Source organism: Oncorhynchus kisutch, linkage group LG11, assembly GCF_002021735.2.
Source record: "Oncorhynchus kisutch isolate 150728-3 linkage group LG11, Okis_V2, whole genome shotgun sequence".
Lineage (NCBI taxonomy): Eukaryota > Metazoa > Chordata > Actinopteri > Salmoniformes > Salmonidae > Oncorhynchus > Oncorhynchus kisutch.
In genome coordinates, this window is record NC_034184.2 from 83,111,388 (window position 1) to 83,132,312 (window position 20,925).

General features: G+C 41.1%; 2 protein-coding genes across 2 annotated transcripts; one reads left to right on the plus strand and one right to left on the minus strand.

The window, feature by feature from the left end:
- Nucleotides 1-1,288: 1,288 nt before the first annotated feature.
- On the plus strand, nt 1,289-5,670 carry LOC109875787 (tartrate-resistant acid phosphatase type 5-like). The gene is made up of 6 exons (XM_020468194.2): nt 1,289-1,491; nt 1,964-2,154; nt 3,254-3,381; nt 3,631-3,822; nt 4,451-4,598; nt 4,752-5,670. Exons 1-6 carry the CDS (start codon nt 1,422-1,424, stop codon nt 4,989-4,991), a joined length of 969 nt encoding a protein of 322 aa, XP_020323783.1. The 5' UTR covers nt 1,289-1,421; the 3' UTR covers nt 4,992-5,670.
- A 2,041-nt stretch (nt 5,671-7,711) lies between these two features.
- LOC109875793 (tissue factor-like) lies at nt 7,712-17,153 on the minus strand. Its single transcript, XM_031836414.1, has 6 exons — nt 16,870-17,153; nt 13,227-13,335; nt 11,898-12,091; nt 11,502-11,686; nt 9,789-9,963; nt 7,712-8,151 (listed from the first exon to the last, which is right to left on the minus strand). Exons 1-6 carry the CDS (start codon nt 16,940-16,942, stop codon nt 8,006-8,008), a joined length of 882 nt encoding a protein of 293 aa, XP_031692274.1. The 5' UTR covers nt 16,943-17,153; the 3' UTR covers nt 7,712-8,005.
- Nucleotides 17,154-20,925: the final 3,772 nt, after the last annotated feature.

The following is a 20,925-nucleotide window of genomic DNA, read 5'->3' on the forward strand; positions in this document are numbered from 1 at the left end:
TCTTGAGGATGACTCCTCCCTGAATAATGATTAGGTATTGAGGATTACTCCACCCTGAATAATGATTAGATCTTGAGGATGACTCCTCCCTGAATAATGATTAGATCTTGAGGATGACTCCTCCCTGAATAATGATTAGATCTTGAGGATGACTCCTCCCTGAATAATGATTGGGTATTGAGGATGACTCATCCCTGAAGGGTAAAGGTTAAAAATGCACCTCTTCAAACAATACCTGTGTTCTGTTCTCTGTGACATGTCATCGTTCTGAATGAACTCCATAGACTTTGTCTGTTATCCTTCATAGATTTATCTTGATGAGAGCTGTGACCTCACAGTATGTATTTGCTTCATGAGGACACTTGAGTAGCTCATAGATATGTTTCATACAGAGGCATAATGTAATGTAGCTAAGGACTTTTCCAATTCCAAATTTGAACCTTGGCTCAGAGTCATAAAAAAAAAGTAACCTGAGTCGTAATTTTTAAAACGTTTTTTTGTTGTTGCCTTGAACACGCCCTTTCTCGGTCTTACTGGGTGAAAGGTCATTGATAGCCAACTACAGGCTTTTGGGGCGTAGAACTAAAGTACACACATGATGTGGCCTGACCATTCTTTCCCATCAAAATCATTAGATCAAGAGACATACTGAGTGAACCTTTATAGCCAGGCTATAGATTAAGTCAGGTGTTAAAGTTCTGTTTTTATTTATTTATGTGCTAAATGTCTTGTTTTTATGTAATTGTATTCATATACCGTACAGTACCTGTCGAAAGTTTGGACACACCTACTCATTCCAGGGTTTTTCTTTATTTTTACTATTTTCTACATTGTAGAATAATAGTGAAGACATCAAAACTATGAAATAATGCATATGGAATCATATAGTAACCAAAATAGTGTTAAATAAATTGAAATATATGTTCTATTTTTTATTCGTGAAAGTAGCCACCCTTTGCCTTGATGACAGCTTTGCACACTCTTGGCATTCTCTCAACCAGCTATACCTGGAATGCTTTTCCAACCTATGCTGATATCTTGTATGTAGCTCATTTATTTACATTCCAAATATACTATTGCAATCTTATACACGGCCATTGTATGCTAGTTTGGTCAATTAAATTGATTGTCTAGACTGATCGGCATTGGTTTCTAGTGTGATCGCATCTATTTTTAAGGGTAACTCAAAGTTCCTGTTTGCAGAGTAGATAGACATTGCTTAGCCAATCAGAGTCTTTTCTTCTCAGATGGCTCAATGCAGGAAGTTATTCTGAAACCACAATACTGCTTCCTCTTATAAACAGTTCTAAAGAGAACCATATGCATTTTGTTTTTCTGTTTCAGTGTGTGATACTTTGATGGACTGCTAAATCGGGTCATTGGCTTTGTTTGGTAGGTCTGCACCTCTCCATACTGGTGGAATGTATCATCTTCATCTGCTGCTAATGATGTGCTTGGCATTCTGGCCATGCTGCCGGCCACTGGAACAAGGTACACTTTTCTATCTACCAGATCTCGAAATCAACTTCATTACTTAAATTACTGCGTGGTTGTTTCCTAATATCCATTTATATTCAGACTGTAATGTAATTATACCAAAGAGTGTCTTTGGTTCGAGCACATGAGATGGTATGAAATAGGAAATAAAATAAGAATGAGATTTTGGTCTGCTGTGTATACAGGAGGGCTTCTTAAAGAAAAACTAACAGGTCTGTGAGAGACGGAATTCTTACTGGTTGGTAGGTGATCATATACTTATGTCATGCAATAAAATGCAAATGAATTACTTAAAAATCATTCAATGTGATTTTCTGGATTTTTGTTTTAGATTCCGTCTCTCACAGTTGAAGTGTACCTAAAAAAAATTACAGACCACTACATGCTTTGTAAGTAGGAAAACCTGCAAAATCGGCAGTGTATCAAATACTTGTTCTCCCCACTATTTGTGTCACCTGTCCTTTAGCATCGCTGCGGTTTGTTGGGCTGGGAGACTGGGGAGGCATCCCGTTATTTCCCTACTACACCCCTCACGAGCAGGCCATCGCTGCAGAGCTCGCCCGGACGGCACAGACTCTGGGATTGGACTTTGTCCTCAGTCTGGGAGATCATTTCTACTACAAAGGAGTGGAGGACGTGAATGATCACCGCTTCAAGGTCACTTCACACTACAGTTCGCAATACAGTCGCTCTGCAGCACTGTTCACACTGCAACACATAGGCTGCGTTTACATAGCCAGCCCAGATCTGATCTGTTTGTTCAAAATACCAATTATTGGCAAAAAATAAATCTGAAATGTTCGACCTGTGTAAACGCAGCCATAGGCTTGGGTTGAAACGCCACACGACAGCAAACATTATTGTGATGAAAAACTCATCAACTGTTGTGACAACTCCTAATAAACATATCTTACCATAGGCAGTTAGATTGTAACTTAACATCTCAACATATCTAACCTATCTGTCGTGTGTGGCATTGTGAAGAATGTGAACACGGAACACACATACAACAGACATACGGAAGGACTTTGAAAATGGCAAGAGAGCAAACTAAATATCTAATGCTCCATTCTGTGTAACAGATTGTGAAATATGCATTGCGATAAGAAGTGTTGCGTCACAGTTGTTCCATGTTTCTAAGCAGCTAGCCAACTTTGTGAGAGAGAGAATGTGTTTTAAAAACAATTTTTAAAAATGTGACCTTTTATTAACTAGGCAAGTCAGTTAAGAACAAATTCTTATTTACAATGATGGCCTACCCCGGCCAAACCCTAACCCAGAAGACTCTGGGCCAATTGTATGCCGCCCTATGGGACTCCCAATCACGGCCGGTTGTGATACAGCCCGGAATCGAAACCAGGGTCTGTAGTGAATCCTCTTGTTAGTTGAAGAACACAGTGACGTAACACAAACTGACAAGACGGAGCCGTGTTCAGATCACCGTGTTCTTGTATAGCGAAGAGGACACTTTCTTTTCTCACTCCTAGAGCACTTGATTCTCCTTTTTTTTCTCCCTGAAATTAAGTGAAGCGTCATGCCCTCTTGTGGTAAAATATTGTACATCAACTATTTCTTCAGAGCATTCAGATTGTATTAGTGTTGCAGCACACAGAAATGTTATTCATTATAACATGACTATTGATATGCTATATATATATATCCGTTATATATCATATCACTCTAGTTTTTCATCCTTCAGTCATTTTCCTGGGTTGGTAATTATCCATTTTTTTGGTCTTTTTTATTTCTCCTGCAGTGTACCTTTGAGGATGTCTTCTCCCATTCCTCGCTGGTTGACATCCCTTGGTACTTGGTGGCAGGGAACCATGACCACATTAACAACGTCTCCGCTCAGATCGCTTACTCGAGCAGATCGAAGAGATGGTGAGCAGCATTAGTAAAGATCTTTAAAAACTGTGTTTTAAAACCGTAAAACGCCACACATCCTGAAAACAACATTCACATGTCAATTAGCAGATGCTTTCATTCAAATAGTGTATACATTTAGAGTATGTGATCCCTGTTTGGGAATTCAACCCACACCCTTCTTGTTCTTTGCTAGCGACACTCTCTTACCAACTGAGCCACACAAAACAGGACATTCTGTGTTGTTCTCTCCTCTTGTTGCCTCAGGAGGTTCCCGGAGTTGTACTATGAGCTCCAGTTCAAGGTTCCCCAGAGTAACGTGTCAGTGACCATCCTGATGATTGACACAGTGGTGCTATGTGGGAAAAACTACGAGGGGACCCAGCCCAAAGGAAAGGAAGACCTGGGGGCTTCTGCCAAGCAGTTGGACTGGATCAACTCCAGACTGGCAAACAGCAAGTAAGGTCCATATGGTCCAGTTTCCTGGAACCAGATTAAGCATAGATAGTCTAGGACTATGCTTAATCTAGGTTTGAGAAACTGGCCCTGAAAGGCAACAGGTCAAACACAGCCTCTCATTAAGTATACACTGTTCAAGCACATTGGTGAAACAGCAGACAACTTGTTCTGTGAGTAAATAATGGCTTGGATGGATTAAATGTTTTTCAAGGTGGAGGAAAATAAAAGTATTTGATTTAATAAGTTGTCGTTTGAGCCTTGAGAAAATAATGTGAAGATTTCGAACCATGAAGAGATCCCTGACTGGCCACACCCCTCTTTTAGAGATCCCTGACTGACCACACCCCTCTTTTTGAGATCCCTGACTGACCACACCCCTCTTTTAGACTCCTCCACTCTCATCACTATTTGAATCAAGAAATACCTTCACACTGCTACATACACATTCCTCAACTGTTACTGAATGTGGAATAGAAAACTCCTGTAACAAGAGTTGGTTTGTTGAACCACACGCGCATGATGAGTAACCTTTCCTGACACATGAAGACTTGTGCTAGCTTCCAGAAGATAATACCTCTGTTTTAGCTCAGGGGGCTAACACAGTCTTTTATCTGTCATTCTCTCCCAGGTCAGAGTTCCTTGTGGTGGCTGGTCACTATCCTGTGTGGTCCATTGGTCATCACGGCCCTACAAAGTGTCTTGTGCGTAGACTACGGCCTCTGCTGAAGAAGTATAATGTCACAGTCTACCTGAGTGGCCATGACCACAGCATACAGGTGGTTATCATACATATTATGACCATACATATACATACAATAACAAACTGACAGTTTGAAAAGTGATAAGAGTTTTGAAAGACAAATGTTCCCGTTTTTACAGTCACTTATTTGAACAACTGACGTTGACCTGACTCTCTGTACTCTCACCAGTTTATCAGAGAGGATGATGGGAGTTCCTACGTGGTCAGCGGGAGCGGGAACTTTGTAGACCTATCCACCAAACACGTCAAGACCTTCCCGTCGCCATGGCAACGGTTCTCCAACGCTGTCAACCTTACGTCCGGAGGATTCACTTACTTTGTAGTCACAGAGAACAGTATGACCATCAGCTACATTCAGACTGATGGGAAATGTGTTTACCAAACAGCAGTGGCAAAACGCAAGGTCTGACACACACACACACACGCACACACACACACACACACACACACACACACACACACACACACACACACACACACACACACACACACACACACACACACACCCCCCCCACACACACACACACAGACACACACACACATACACCCCCCCCCACACACACACAGACACCCCCCCCACACACACACACACATACACCCCCCCCCCCCCCCCCCACACACACAGACACACACACACACACACACACACACCCCACACACACACACACACAGAGGCATCATCAGAAAGTCAACAATGAGCTGCTACAGGTCTAATATGCTGTCTGTTTTTAACCTCTTCAACCCTGACATTGTTGACCAAACAAGGCATAATATTGTATACTACGTTCATGAAGTACATTGCAGTTACTGAACTGTAAGTCCAATAAACACATGCGTAGTACTGTTAGAAAGGTAGGAACTGATAAAGGTGTCAGAAACTGTGACACCAACAGAGCCTGAGGTACAGCCAAAACAACTGAAATTCATATTTGTATTAATTCATTTTTTTCAGGGAGTGTGTGAGGGGGGTGGGAGGGGGGGTCCCCCAATTGTCTCCCAATTGTCCCCCAATTGTCCCCATGTTGGTGCATAAGAGATTTTAAAGTTTCAAATAAAATACATCACCAATTACTGTTCTAAAAGGATAACACGTTTATTGTATTATTAGATATTTGACCTAATGGTGGCCCTCTACACATTTGCGAATACCCATTGGATCACAGCCATTTTAAAAGCGCAGCTGTTTTTGCAACTTGCCAAGCTGAAGTCTCTATCTATCCATTGATTTAAATGTATATATTCCCCTGTCTGATACCCAGTTTGTCCCCTAGATGGCAGTAAGAGATCACATGACGTCTCTTGGCCACATGGAAACCAGTTGCGTCTGGTTTGGGTACCAAAATGGTTGAACGTATTTTTAAGCCTGACATCTTAAAATGAACGTAGCAATCAGTCCTTTCACGCTATATAGTTTATTTATTGAAGTAAAACACAGACAGATGAGGAAACTTCAAATGTAAACGAGTGAGCTATCTAAATGGAGCATTCAAGGTCATTTGGAAGTAAAATGCATTGTTTTACAATGACCATCGGGATGTACCCTTTTTCCAAGCATACTACCTGTTTGCAATTTTGGAGACTTGACCTACATTGCATACTCTATGAATTTGACCATAGTGTATTATTTATGGCTTTTACTCTTACGTATTTGCCTAACTGTTTGGTATAAATATATATTAAATCTCAAGACAATACTATTTACTGATCACTCAAACCTCTGAACCAGGGGTCCTCAACTGGCGGCACGCCAGCAGGTGTTTTCTGAGCAAAATAACAAATAAAGAATATTTTTATTTTGTGGACACAATAGACTGTTAAAACACCAGGAAATCAGATCCTAATGATTTTAATTTGAAGAAGTCTGTTCCTAAGTATTCCCACGCATAATGGAGACAAACGTGATCTTATACAAATGTAGTGAAGATTTGAAATGACTATCTGTTGGGGCTTCTTGTGGTCAATTTACAGTCTACAAATGATTTGTAAAGATGTTCCGGCCCCCCGACCATCCACTCAAGAAGAAAATCAGCCCTGCGGCTGTAGTTGTTGATCCCTGCTTTACAACATAAATATATCTTCAAATAGCCAAATGAACAAATAGTACTTCCAGAATGACTACACATAATACATTAGGGATCTTCATTAAAAAAATGATATATCCTAGTGGTAGTGGTATTGGTAGTGGTAGTGGTAGTGGTATTGGTGGTGGTAGTGGTAGTGGTGGTGGTAGTGGTATTGGAAGTGGTAGTGGTGGTGGTAGTGGTAGTGGTAGTGGTGGTGGTAGTGGTAGTGGTAGTGGTATTGGTAGTGGTAGTGGTAGTGGTAGTGGTGGTGGTGGTGGTAGTGGTAGTGGTAGTGGTATTGGTAGTGGTAGTGGTAGTGGTATTGGTAGTGGTAGTGGTATTGGTAGTGGTAGTGGTATTGGTAGTGGTAGTGGTAGTGGTAGAGGTATTGGTAGTGGTAGTGGTAGTGGTATTGGTAGAGGTATTGGTAGTGGTAGTGGTAGTGGTAGTGGTAGTGGTATTGGTAGTGGTAGTGGTAGTGGTAGTGGTATTGGTAGTGGTAGTGGTATTGGTAGTGGTAGTGGTTTTGGTAGTGGTAGTGGTAGTGGTAGTAGTATTGGTAGTGGTAGTGGTATTGGTAGTGGTAGTAGTATTGGTAGTGGTAGTGGTAGTGGTATTGGTAGTGGTAGTGGTAGTGGTATTGGTAGTGGTAGTGGTATTGGTAGTGGTAGTGGTAGTGGTAGTGGTATTGGTAGTGGTAGTGGTAGTGGTGGTGGTAGTGGTAGTGGTGGTGGTAGTGGTAGTGGTATTGGTAGTGGTAGTGGTATTGGTAGTGGTAGTGGTAGTGGTAGTGGTAGTGGTATTGGTAGTGGTAGTGGTAGTGGTATTGGTAGTGGTAGTGGTAGTGGTATTGGTAGTGGTAGTGGTAGTGGTAGTGGTATTGGTAGTGGTAGTGGTAGTGGTATTGGTAGTGGTATTGGTAGTGGTATTGGTAGTGGTAGTGGTAGTGGTATTGGTAGTGGTAGTGGTAGTGGTAGTGGTAGTGGTATTGGTAGTGGTATTGGTAGTGGTAGTGGTAGTGGTAGTGGTAGTGGTAGTGGTAGTGGTAGTAGTATTGGTAGTGGTAGTGGTAGTGGTATTGGTAGTGGTATTGGTAGTGGTAGTGGTAGTGGTAGTGGTAGTGGTAGTGGTAGTAGTATTGGTAGTGGTAGTGGTAGTGGTAGTGTTTCTGAAAGCTAATATTCACAGCAGTAGAAGTGTCACTTCAACAAATAAAAAGGAAACAAAATCTACACGACAGTTATGTGTAACATATTCACTGTGCGACTTCACAGAAGAATGTTGACCTGCAGCCTCCATTTCAAAGTCCAGTTTAGCTGTACATTGTGTTCCCAATTGTGTGTCGATGATACATTTTTTTTTACACACTTCTTAGTGGCACTCCTTCTTTCCCACTTGTGTTGGCTTTCCTTGTGCGTTGGCAGCACACCACTGTGACTACGATAGCCACTACTATGATCGTAATGACGAGGAGGAGGAACCCAGCGATCACACCGATTCCAAACTCTGGAGAGGAAATGGGATGGTGGACTGTTATTGGGCTGCATGATGATTCACATATACACACACACACACGAGCGCACGCACACAAACACACACGAGCGCACGCACACACACACACAAACGAGCGCACGCACACACACACACGAGCGCACACACACACACACACACGAGCGCACGCACACACACGAGCGCACGCACACACACACACACGAGCGCACATACACACACACACACACGAGCGCACACACACAAACACACACGAGTGCACGCACACAAACACACACGAGCGCACGCACACAAACACACACGAGTGCACAGACACACACACACACACACACGAGCACACGCAAACACACACACACAGGAATTTTTGCAGTGTTGCACTTCACATGAGTCAAAACATGAGTCAATAATATTTATTTCACCCTTTTGCATCCCATACACATCGACCCAGTATGACAAATGATAAGCACCTAAAACCCTCTTCTCCTCATCACTCACAGGGAGTAATGATAAGCACCTAAAACCCTCTTCTCCTCATCACTCACAGTGAGTAATGATAAGCACCTAAAACCATCTTCTCCTCATCACTCACAGCGAGTAAATGATAAGCACCTAAAACCCTCTTCTCCTCATCACTCACAGCGAGTAAATGATAAGCACCGAAAACCCTCTTCTCCTCATCACTCACAGTGAGTAAATGATAAGCACCTAAAACCCTCTTCTCCTCATCACTCACAGCGAGTAAATGATAAGCACCGAAAACCCTCTTCTCCTCATCACTCACAGCGAGTAAATGATAAGCACCTAAAACCCTCTTCTCCTCATCACTCACAGTGAGTAAATGATAAGCACCGAAAACCCTCTTCTCCTCATCACTCACAGTGAGTAAATGATAAGCACCTAAAACCCTCTTCTCCTCATCACTCACAGTGAGTAAATGATAAGCACCGAAAACCCTCTTCTCCTCATCACTCACAGTGAGTAAATGATAAGCACCTAAAACCCTCTTCTCCTCATCACTCACAGTGAGTAAATGATAAGCACCGAAAACCCTCTTCTCCTCATCACTCACAGTGAGTAAATGATAAGCACCTAAAACCCTCTTCTCCTCATCACTCACAGTGAGTAAATGATAAGCACCGAAAACCCTCTTCTCCTCATCACTCACAGTGAGTAAATGATAAGCACCGAAAACCCTCTTCTCCTCATCACTCACAGTGAGTAATTCTATATTTGTAATACCAGGTCTTGGCATTAGCTAAGTGTTCAATATTCTCAGTAGAACATATGAATATCAACTCCCTTCATTATAATGGCCAACATTATGGAGTTCTATATTAAAACAGGGACAGATTTCCTTAATGAATGCAGTAACATGACACATAACAGATGCACAGCCGCCCACGGTACAGTGACAGCACAGGAGGTTGGTGGAACCTTAATTGGGGAGGACGGGCTCGTCCAATGACAGGAGCGGTTTAAGTGGAATGGTATCATTCCATTTGCTCCGTTCCAGACATTATTAGGAGCCGTCCTCCCCTCGCCAGCCACCTGTGAGTGACAGCATCCGTTATATTATTAGCATGTGATCCCTGTGGGACTTGAACCGATAACCTTGGCATTGCTAGTATCCTTACCTTCAAAGAAGGACTTATTGGCACCCGGTGAACACTGTGTTTGACTGAGCTCTCCCAGCTGTTTGTCTGTGCTGCGGGAGGGGATGTAGGCCTGGACGTTGAAGCAGTAGCTCACCCCAGGATCTATATCCCTCCTGTCTAGCTCTATCTCACTGCTGGCAGACATCTTGGTTTTCTAGAGGGACGATTACAAAAAGAAGGGCTTGTAATTATGTCTTCTTCTGTAGTTCAATTTCTATTACTTGTTCAATACTGTTGTAACGTCATTAAAATGGTATATATTAATGACACGCATGGGAGAGATTTCCCATGCAATATAATCAGAAGTTACATGTTGGCCAAACTCATATCATCCACTGCAGTTTATTTAATTATATTCCTTGACTTGCTCCTCCTACACCATTGAGAAATGTCCTCTATCTCACTGGGTTCAGCCCCAGGCCCTAGAGTACTCTGAGGAACTGAAAAATATTACTCTAGTGTAGGCCCTAGAGTACTCTAGCCCCATGCCCTAGAGTACTCTAGCCCCAGGCCCTAGAGTACTCTAGCCCCAGGCCCTAGAGTACTCTAGCCCCAGGCCCTAGAGTACTCTAGCCCCATGCCCTAGAGTACTCTGAGGAACTGTAAATATTACTCTAGTGTAGGCCCTAGAGTACTCTAGCCCCAGGCACTAGAGTACTCTAGTCCCAGGCCCTAGAGTACTCTAGCCCCAGGCCCTAGAGTACTCTGAGGAACTGTAAATATTACTCTAGTGTAGGCCCTAGAGTACTCTAGCCCCAGGCCCTAGAGTACTCTGAGGAACTGTAAATATTACTCTAGTGTAGGCCCTAGAGTACTCTAGCCCCAGGCCCTAGAGTACTCTGAGGAACTGTAAATATTACTCTAGTGTAGGCCCTAGAGTACTCTAGTCCCAGGCCCTAGAGTACTCTGGGGAACTGTAAATATTACTCTAGTGTAGGCCCTAGAGTACTCTAGCCCCAGGCCCTAGAGTACTCTGAGGAACTGTAAATATTACTCTAGTGTAGGCCCTAGAGTACTCTAGTCCCAGGCCCTAGAGTACTCTGGGGAACTGTAAATATTACTCTAGTGTAGGCCCTAGAGTACTCTGAGGAACTGTAAATATTACTCTAGTGTAGACCCTAGAGTACTCTAGTCCCAGGCCCTAGAGTACTCTGGGGAACTGTAAATATTACTCTAGTGTAGGCCCTAGAGTACTCTAGTCCCAGGCCCTAGAGTACTCTGAGGAACTGTAAATATTACTCTAGTGTAGGCCCTAGAGTACTCTAGTCCCAGGCCCTAGAGTACTCTGAGGAACTGTAAATATTACTCTAGTGTAGGCCCTAGAGTACTCTGAGGAACTGTAAATATTACTCTAGTGTAGGCCCTAGAGTACTCTGAGGAACTGTAAATATTACTCTAGTGTAGGCCTTAGAGTACTCTGAGGAACTGTAAATATTACTCTAGTGTAGGTCCTAGAGTACTCTGAGGAACTGTAAATATTACTCTAGTGTAGGCCCTAGAGTACTCTGAGGAACTGTAAATATTACTCTAGTGTAGGCCCTAGAGTACTCTGAGGAACTGTAAATATTACTCTAGTGTAGGCCCTAAAGTACTCTGAGGAACTGTAAATATTACTCTAGTGTAGGCCCTAGAGTACTCTGAGGAACTGTAAATATTACTCTAGTGTAGGTCTGTCCTCCCTTTTAAACTTACCTTACCCGTGCTCGTTGCTTTCCCAAAGGTGACTTTGTACTGCAGCTCATCAGCGAAGACATCCCGCATGGTCTTTAGTTTGTTCTGCTCGTTGAACAGGGCTATGGGAGGGTCTTCCACATACAGGGTGATCTTCCTCTTATCTTTGCTCACCTCAATCTTGAACTCAGGTCTGCCTATAAGAGCTGGAAGGGAAATACCACGAGACGTTGACATGCTTCCTTGTCACACCTGGCGCCCACTTGGTGACACTGGCATGCTGTTGAACTATCCCAGTGATTTATAGAAGAACCCTCTTTTCCCAGTGATTTTAAAGAATAATCAACATTTTGACACTGGCATGTGGATGTCACCGTATGACAGGAGTCAGGTGGTTGTTACAGCTGGAGTACCTACTGTCTTGGTAAGGGGTGAACCCTTCCGAACTGGTGTGGGGGAACTCTGTGAGGTCAGAGTTCACTCTGTGTAGGGGTTCTGAGAAGACGTCAGCTGAGTATGTGGCCTTCAGGTCGGTCAGAACGTTGGACAGGTCACACTCAGTCTCCATGGTCCGAATACATTGTTGGTTCCACTCTCTTATCTGACCAACACTTAAATAGATGGAATGGTAGGGTTATCGTTATCTTCAAACACGTTTGTTTTGTTGCATTAGGTCATTCATTGGGTCTGAATTAACATCTCAAATCAGGTTGTATTTGTCACATGCTTCGTAGACAACAGGTGTAAACTAACAGTTAAATGCTTGGTTGAACACTAAGAAAAGTACAAAATTGCAATCTTTGAACTTGAGTTATAATCTTGAACTCATTGCACCATGTCACACACATTGTACTTCAATTAAACAGAGACTAGTATTCCCTCTCCTTCCTATACTGCCCTCCAACACATCGACCTGACTCTTCAAGGTCAGAGACTGAGTTTCCAACACATCGACCTGACTCTTCAAGGTCAGAGACTGAGTCTCCAACACATCGACCTGACTCTTCAAGGTCAGAGACTGAGTCTCCAACACATCGACCTGACTCTTCAAGGTCAGAGACTGAGTCTCCAACACATCGACCTGACTCTTCAAGGTCAGAGACTGAGTCTCCAACACATCGACCTGACTCTTCAAGGTCAGAGACTGAGTCTCCAACACATCGACCTGACTCTTCAAGGTCAGAGACTGAGTCTTCAACACATCGACCTGACTCTTCAAGGTCAGAGACTGAGTCTCCAACACATCGACCTGACTCTTCAAGATCAGAGACTGAGTCTCCAATACATCGACCTGACTCTTCAAGATCAGATACTGAGTCTCCAACACATCGACCTGACTCTTCAAGGTCAGAGACTGAGTCTCCAACACATCGACCTGACTCTTCAAGGTCAGAGACTGAGTCTCCAACACATCGACCTGACCCTTCAGAGACTGAGTCTGGGAAGAATAGATTAGTGCAGACCTCCCATGGTCAGAGACTGAGTCTGGGAAGAATAGATTCGTGCAGACCTCCCATGGTCATGGGATTATAGGCACCATCTTTTTTATGTTTCATGAAGACATTTCTTGAATAGTAGTAGGAAGTAATAAAAGCATTTGGCTCCTGATATGTAGGAAACTGGAGCTTTTTCAATGTTTAGTTAATAATAATTGAAGTGGCAGTTAAATACACTGTTTTTTGGAATTGTTCGGTCTTCATATAAGTTCACAGCACTGTAATATCAGCATGTGAATGATTTACTTACACAGAATATTCAACAGTGTATGAATAGTTGAAAGGTTTAGGATCCCACATAAGCAGTGTTTTGAAGTTGATAGACAACCAGGAAACGTTCTGTGCCTTGGGATAGTTACCTACATGAAGAACAAGATCAGTTACCTACATGAAGAACAAGATCAGTTACCTACATGAAGAACAAGATCAGTTACCTACATGATTAACAAGATCAGTTACCTACATGAAGAACAAGATCAGCTACCTACATGAAGGACAAGATCAGTTACCTACATGAATAACAAGATCAGTTACCTACATGATTAACAAGATCAGTTACCTACATGAATAACAAGATCAGTTACCTACATGATTAACAAGATCAGTTACCTACATGAAGAACAAGATCAGTTACCTACATGAAGGACAAGATCAGTTACCTACATGAAGAACAAGATCAGTTACCTACATGAAGGACAAGATCAGTTACCTACATGATTAACAAGATCAGTTACCTACATGAAGGACAAGATCAGTTACCTACATGAATAACAAGATCAGTTACCTACATGATTAACAAGATCAGTTACCTACATGAATAACAAGATCAGTTACCTACATGATTAACAAGATCAGTTACCTACATGAAGAACAAGATCAGTTACCTACATGAAGGACAAGATCAGTTACCTACATGAAGAACAAGATCAGTTACCTACATGAAGAACAAGATCAGTTACCTACATGATTAACAAGATCAGTTACCTACATGAAGAACAAGATCAGCTACCTACATGAAGGACAAGATCAGTTACCTACATGAATAACAAGATCAGTTACCTACATGATTAACAAGATCAGTTACCTACATGAATAACAAGATCAGTTACCTACATGATTAACAAGATCAGTTACCTACATGAAGAACAAGATCAGTTACCTACATGAAGGACAAGATCAGTTACCTACATGAAGAACAAGATCAGTTACCTACATGAAGGACAAGATCAGTTACCTACATGAATGACAAGATCAGTTACCTATATGAAGAACAAGATCAGTTACCCACATGAAGAACAAGATCAGTTACCTACATGAAGAACAAGATCAGTTACCTACATGAAGAACAAGATCAGTTACCTACATGATTAACAAGATCAGTTACCTACATGAAGAACATGATCAGTTACCTATATGAAGAACAAGATCAGTTACCTACATGAAGAACAAGATCAGTTACCTACATGATTAACAAGATCAGTTACCTACATGAAGAACATGATCAGTTACCTACATGAAGGACAAGATCAGTTACCTACATGAAGAACAAGATCAGTTACCTACATGATTAACAAGATCATTTACCTACATGAAGAACAAGATCAGTTACCTACATGAAGGACAAGATCAGTTACCTACATGAAGGACAAGATCAGTTACCTACATGAATAACAAGATCAGTTACCTACATGATTAACAAGATCAGTTACCTACATGAAGAACAAGATCAGTTACCTACATGAAGAACAAGATCAGTTACCTACATGATTAACAAGATCAGTTACCCACACGAAGAACAAGATCAGTTACCTACATGAAGGATAAGATCAGTTACCTACATGAAGAACAAGATCAGTTACCTACATGAAGAACAAGATCAGTTACCTACATGAAGGACAAGATCAGTTACCTACATGATTAACAAGATCAGTTACCTACATGAAGGATAAGATCAGTTACCTACATGAAGGACAAGATCAGTTACCTACATGAAGAACAAGATCAGTTACCTACATGATTAACAAGATCAGTTACCTACATGAAGAACAAGATCAGTTACCTACATGAAGAACAAGATCAGTTACCTACATGTAATGTTAGACAATGACAATGAGTGAAATAATTAGGACAGTGTGCCTTTGCATAAGAGCATCACATGGGACATTCCCTGTACTAAGCCTGATCCAAGAAGTTGCCAACAAAAAGTTAGGACACTGTGGCTTTTAAATGCAGTATGTGATTTATCCATATAGACTTGTGTGTTGTTTAGCAACAAAACCAACAGGTGTTCAAAACAGACGGGATTGGTTTAGGTTGTTGACAACGTGTAAACCATATTTAGTCTCCTATGTTTATTGAAAACATAAATACATTTTCACAATGAGCACTTGTTGTCTCTCAAATACCTTGTTACAGTTGTTGGTTAGCCAGCGAGCGATTTTTTTTTGACATATTAGCATAGACATCAGTCGATACGCCTCAAAACAAGACATGGTATCAAGAACAACAACAAGATTAAACGATCTGAATTGAGACACCTGATTCTCCACAAGACAGCGTCTTGTCATTGACCCGTTTACATGCACACCAATATCCCGTTATTATTCAGGATACGTATGTATTCAGTTTCGCATGTCATGTGTGTTGTGTGATGACTCTGTCCGATTGTCAAACAAATTACTTCAAAAACTAGGCTACCTGAGCATTTCAATCCTCCGTAATAATTCCATAATAATCTTTCTTTTTTTGCTGATAACTCTGTACTGGACATTGTAGCCTAATGTTACTTGACCATAATTTAGACACGTTTCTACTTATAATTTCCGACATTTGTTAGGCCCTATTATAATTTCCGACATTTGTTAGTCCCTATTAGAATTTCCGACATTTGTTAGGCCCTATTATAATTTCTGACATTTGTCAGGCCACTGTGTGTCAACTATAGTTTGATACATGCAGCTTCTCTTCTGTCATAACTTGTTGCCCCCAGAAGACTAAATAAGGTAGTTCTCACCAGAATAATGTATTACATTGATAGAATGAATGCATTAGTAATCTATTTAACACTGCTAAAGTTGTCTGTTTCATTTAGGGATCGGGGAGAAAAATATGCAAGAACTCCAAAACAGTGTAAAAATGTGTTCTGTGCAACATGGTCCAAAATGTCATCGGTTTGACCGGTTTTAAGGACATTTAAAAGCTGAGAAAACGATTAAACACGTTTCTGATTAGACTTCAGTTCATCTTGAGTTGCATATTTGATGTGGTCGAAATACTGTCTTCTTGCATAACAGTGTTAAAGATAACACGTTACACTCACATTCGTATTTCCTCAAGAGATGCTGAAAGAAAGAAATCATAAGTAGCTCTGGAAAATAGCGTTTGCTAAATGACTCAAATGTAAACAAACAAAAAATATTTATCCGTTGCTGTTCCCGAGACAAAATTAAACTTTATTGTACCATTTTACTAGGAGTTAATATTATATTATAGGCCTACAGTCATTGTCCAGATTTCAGTTACTATTCCATGTAACCTATATGAATTTAAATTAGGAATTGTCTTTATTTATGGTACAGGGATACTCGTGAGCGGGATATTAAAAGTGAATGTAAACAGTTTACCCCGAATAAAATCTTAAACGGGATATTAGCTATTAAGCGGGTTATGAGCTACTATTCCGGATACTGTGCGCATGTAAACATGCTCATTGTTCCTAACTATCTGAACATCCAGAATCACAACGACACGTGGACTTCTGCCCCATTGAAGCGTGTGCATCGTTTTCGTGATGTTGTCAGCTAAACCCGTCTGGACTATTTGTCTAGTGTACAGCTTTTAGGATTGTAGAGGCTAGTTTTATATTTTAATTGCACGTGGAGTTTTTGACTCACCTGAAACACAGTTTGTAAAAAATAGTACAATACACAATGTCATACAAAACGTTTTCCTTTCCATGTTCAACATGTTATATTCCAACAGGTCCGTGTGAAAACCGCAATCCAGTGGAGGTAGAAGTGAAAAGTGACTCAGGTCTCTGGGCGCCACTGAAACGAGTCGGCAGCGATGCACCTCTGATTGAAATCCGCTCCCTTGTCTTGGCCAGCTACGGTTAGTCAGTGTTTAAACGCGCTGTCTAAAACACGAAAAAGACGCGTTGTGGTTTATTGCCGGGTGGGATGGGCTTCTGATACTAGTGTATGCAACTTGCTTAACTTGTTTTGTGATGACAAAAGCATCGTAGCCTACTGTACAACGAACAGCTGGTGTATAGCTTCCTGTAAGTAGCCTCGTAAAACGTGTCATTCATTACATTAGCACATTCTCATGCGAGAAAAAACAACATTTTTAGTGGCCCCCCTGTTGACTGCGGCGAGTACATGTTATGTTTAAAGTTAGTTTCCTGCAATTCTAGAAGAAAAAAAATCCCCATGGGGTGTAGAGAAAATGTAGTTTTAACACTAGAACCGCGAAATAAGACATTTCGGCTGCTCATGAATGAATTAATCTGCCATTTGTTTTATCATGCCCTCCCCGACTTCCATCCTTGCCTATTCTTAAATAAGTCTATACAACACACTGTCAGTGTTAGAATCTTAATATCACACACAGAACTGGATTTTATAACCATTTTTTGAATGGTTTCCCCCGTCGCCTCTTCTTCTCCTGACTGTTGAAAGTGCAGTGACCCTAGCGGATAATCACCCAGATAATTGGCTCATACCGAAACTAATTTCACACATATAACAACAGATGAGATAAATTAGGTAACGTGTCATGGGGAGAAAGGAGGTGAATGGGTGAGTTGATGAGTGAGGGGAAGCGAAGGATGCATAATTATGTAATCATTGTGAATGAAGAACAGGGCCGGCTATGCTACTGTATTGATCGTTTCTAGTTCCACTGAACAAAAATATAAATGCAACAATGCAACAATTTCAAAGATATTACAGAGTTATAGTTCATATAATGAAATCAGTCAATTTAAATACATGATTTAAGGCCTAATCAATGGATTTCACATGACTGGGAATACAGATATGCATCTGTTGGTCACAGATACAGGGTCAGTTAATACCATACTATATACAGGGTCAGTTAATACCATACTATATACAGGGTCAGTTAATACCATACTATATACAGGGTCAGTTAATACCATACTACATGCAGGGTCAGTTAATACCATACTATATACAGGGTCAGTTAATACCATACTATATACAGGGTCAGTTAATACCATACTATATACAGGGTCAGTTAATACCATACTATATACAGGGTCAGTTAATACCATACTATATACAGGGTCAGTTAATACCATACTATATACAGGGTCAGTTAATACCATACTATATACAGGGTCAGTTAATACCATACTATATACAGGGTCAGTTAATAACATACTATATACAGGGTCAGTTAATACCATACTATATACAGGGTCAGTTAATACCATACTTTATACAGGGTCAGTTAATACCATACTATATACAGGGTCAGTTAATACCATACTATATACAGGGTCAATTAATACCATACTATATACAGGGTCAGTTAATACCATACTATATACAGGGTCAGTTAATACCATACTTTATACAGGGTCAGTTAATAACATACTATATACAGGGTCAGTTAATACCATACTATATACAGGGTCAGTTAATACCATACTATATACAGGGTCAATTAATACCATACTATATACAGGGTCAGTTAATACCATACTATATACAGGGTCAGTTAATACCATACTTTATACAGGGTCAGTTAATACCATACTATATACAGGGTCAGTTAATACCATACTATATACAGGGTCAGTTAATACCATACTATATACAGGGTCAGTTAATACCATACTATATACAGGGTCAGTTAATACCATACTATATACAGGGTCAGTTAATACCATACTATATACAGGGTCAGTTAATACCATACTATATACAGGGTCAGTTAATACCATACTATATACAGGGTCAGTTAATACCATACTATATACAGGGTCAGTTAATACCATACTTTATACAGGGTCAGTTAATACCATACTATATACAGGGTCAGTTAATACCATACTATATACAGGGTCAGTTAATACCATACTATATACAGGGTCAGTTAATACCATACTATATACAGGGTCAGTTAATACCATACTATATACAGGGTCAGTTCAGAGGAGGTGATGTTGCCTACCCTCACCACCTGTGGTCGGCACTCCAGGAAGTCCAGGATCCAGATGCAGAGCGAAGTGTTCAGACCCAGAGTCCTAAACTCGGGACTTCCTTAATATTAGATTTTGTGTACCAGCTGTTATTTACAAATAGACACAGACCCCCACCACTTGTTTTGCCGGAGACAGCTGTTCTATCTTCCCGATGGACTAAAAACCCACCATCTGTATGTTATCCATGTCGTCGTTCAGCCACGGCTCGGTGAAACATAAGATATTACAGTGTTTAATGCCCCGTTGGTAGGATAGTCTTGATCAGAGATCATCCATTTTGTTATCCAATGATTGCACGTTGGTTAATAGGACGGATGGTAGCGGCAGGTTACCCACTCTCCGTGGGATCCACGTTGGCTAATAGGACGGATGGTAGCGGCAGGTTACCCACTCCCCGTGGGATCCACGTTGGCTAATAGGACGGATGGTAGCGGCAGGTTACCCACTCCCCGTCGGATCCACGTTGGCTAATAGGACGGATGGTAGAGGCAGATTACCCACTCCCCGTCGGATCCACGTTGGCTAATAGGACGGATGGTAGCGGCAGATTACCCACTCACCATCGGATCCTTATAAGGCACCCTACTACTTTGAAGAATCTCAAATCTAAAATATATTTTGATTTGTTTAACCCTTTTGTTTTGGTTAGTACATGATTCCATATGTGTTATTTCATCGTTTTAATTTCTTCACTATTATTCTACAATGAAGAAAATAGTAAAAAAAATAAAGAAAAACCCTTGAATGATTAGGTGTGTCCAAACTGTTGACTGGTAGTGTACGTCCCCTATGTCTCTTCTTCATGTGTTCAGTGTTCTTCGTGTCTCTTCTTCATGTCTCTTCTTCATGTCTCTTCTTCATGTGTTCAGTGTTCTTCGTGTCTCTTCTTCATGTCTCTTCTTCATGTCTCTTCTTCATGTCTCTTCTTCGTGTCTCTTCTTCGTGTCTCTTCTTCATGTCTCTTCTTCATGTCTCTTCTTCATGTCTCTTCTTCGTGTCTCTTCTTCGTGTCTCTTCTTCATGTCTCTTCTTCATGTCTCTTCTTCATGTCTCTTCTTCGTGTCTCTTCTTCGTGTCTCTTTTTCGTGTCTCTTCTTCGTGTCTCTTCTTCGTGTCTCTTCTTTGTGTCTCTTCTTCGTGTCTCTTCTTCGTGTCTCTTCTTCATGTCTCTTCTTCGTGTCTCTTCTTTATGTCTCTTCTTCATGTGTTCAGTGTTCTTCATGTCTCTTCTTCGTGTCTCTTCTTCGTGTCTCTTCTTCATGTCTCTTCTTCGTGTCTCTTCTTCGTGTCTCTTCTTCGTGTCTCTTCTTCGTGTCTCTTCTTCGTGTCTCTTCTTCGTGTCTCTTCTTCGTGTCTCTTCTTCATGTCTCTTCTTCATGTCTCTTCTTCGTGTCTCTTCTTCATGTCTCTTCTTCGTGTCTCTTCTTCGTGTGAATGACAGGGATTTCAAATCAAATCAAATCAAATCAAATTTTATTTGTCACATACACATGGTTAGCAGATGTTAATGCGAGTGTAGCGAAATGCTTGTGCTTCTAGTTCCGACAATGCAGTAATAACGAACAAGTAATCTAACTAACAATTCCCAAAAAACTACTGCCTTATACACAGTGTAAGGGGATAAGGAATATGTACATAAGGATATATGAATGAGTTATGGTACAAAGCAGCATAGGCAAGATACAGTAGATGATATCGAGTACAGTATAACATATGA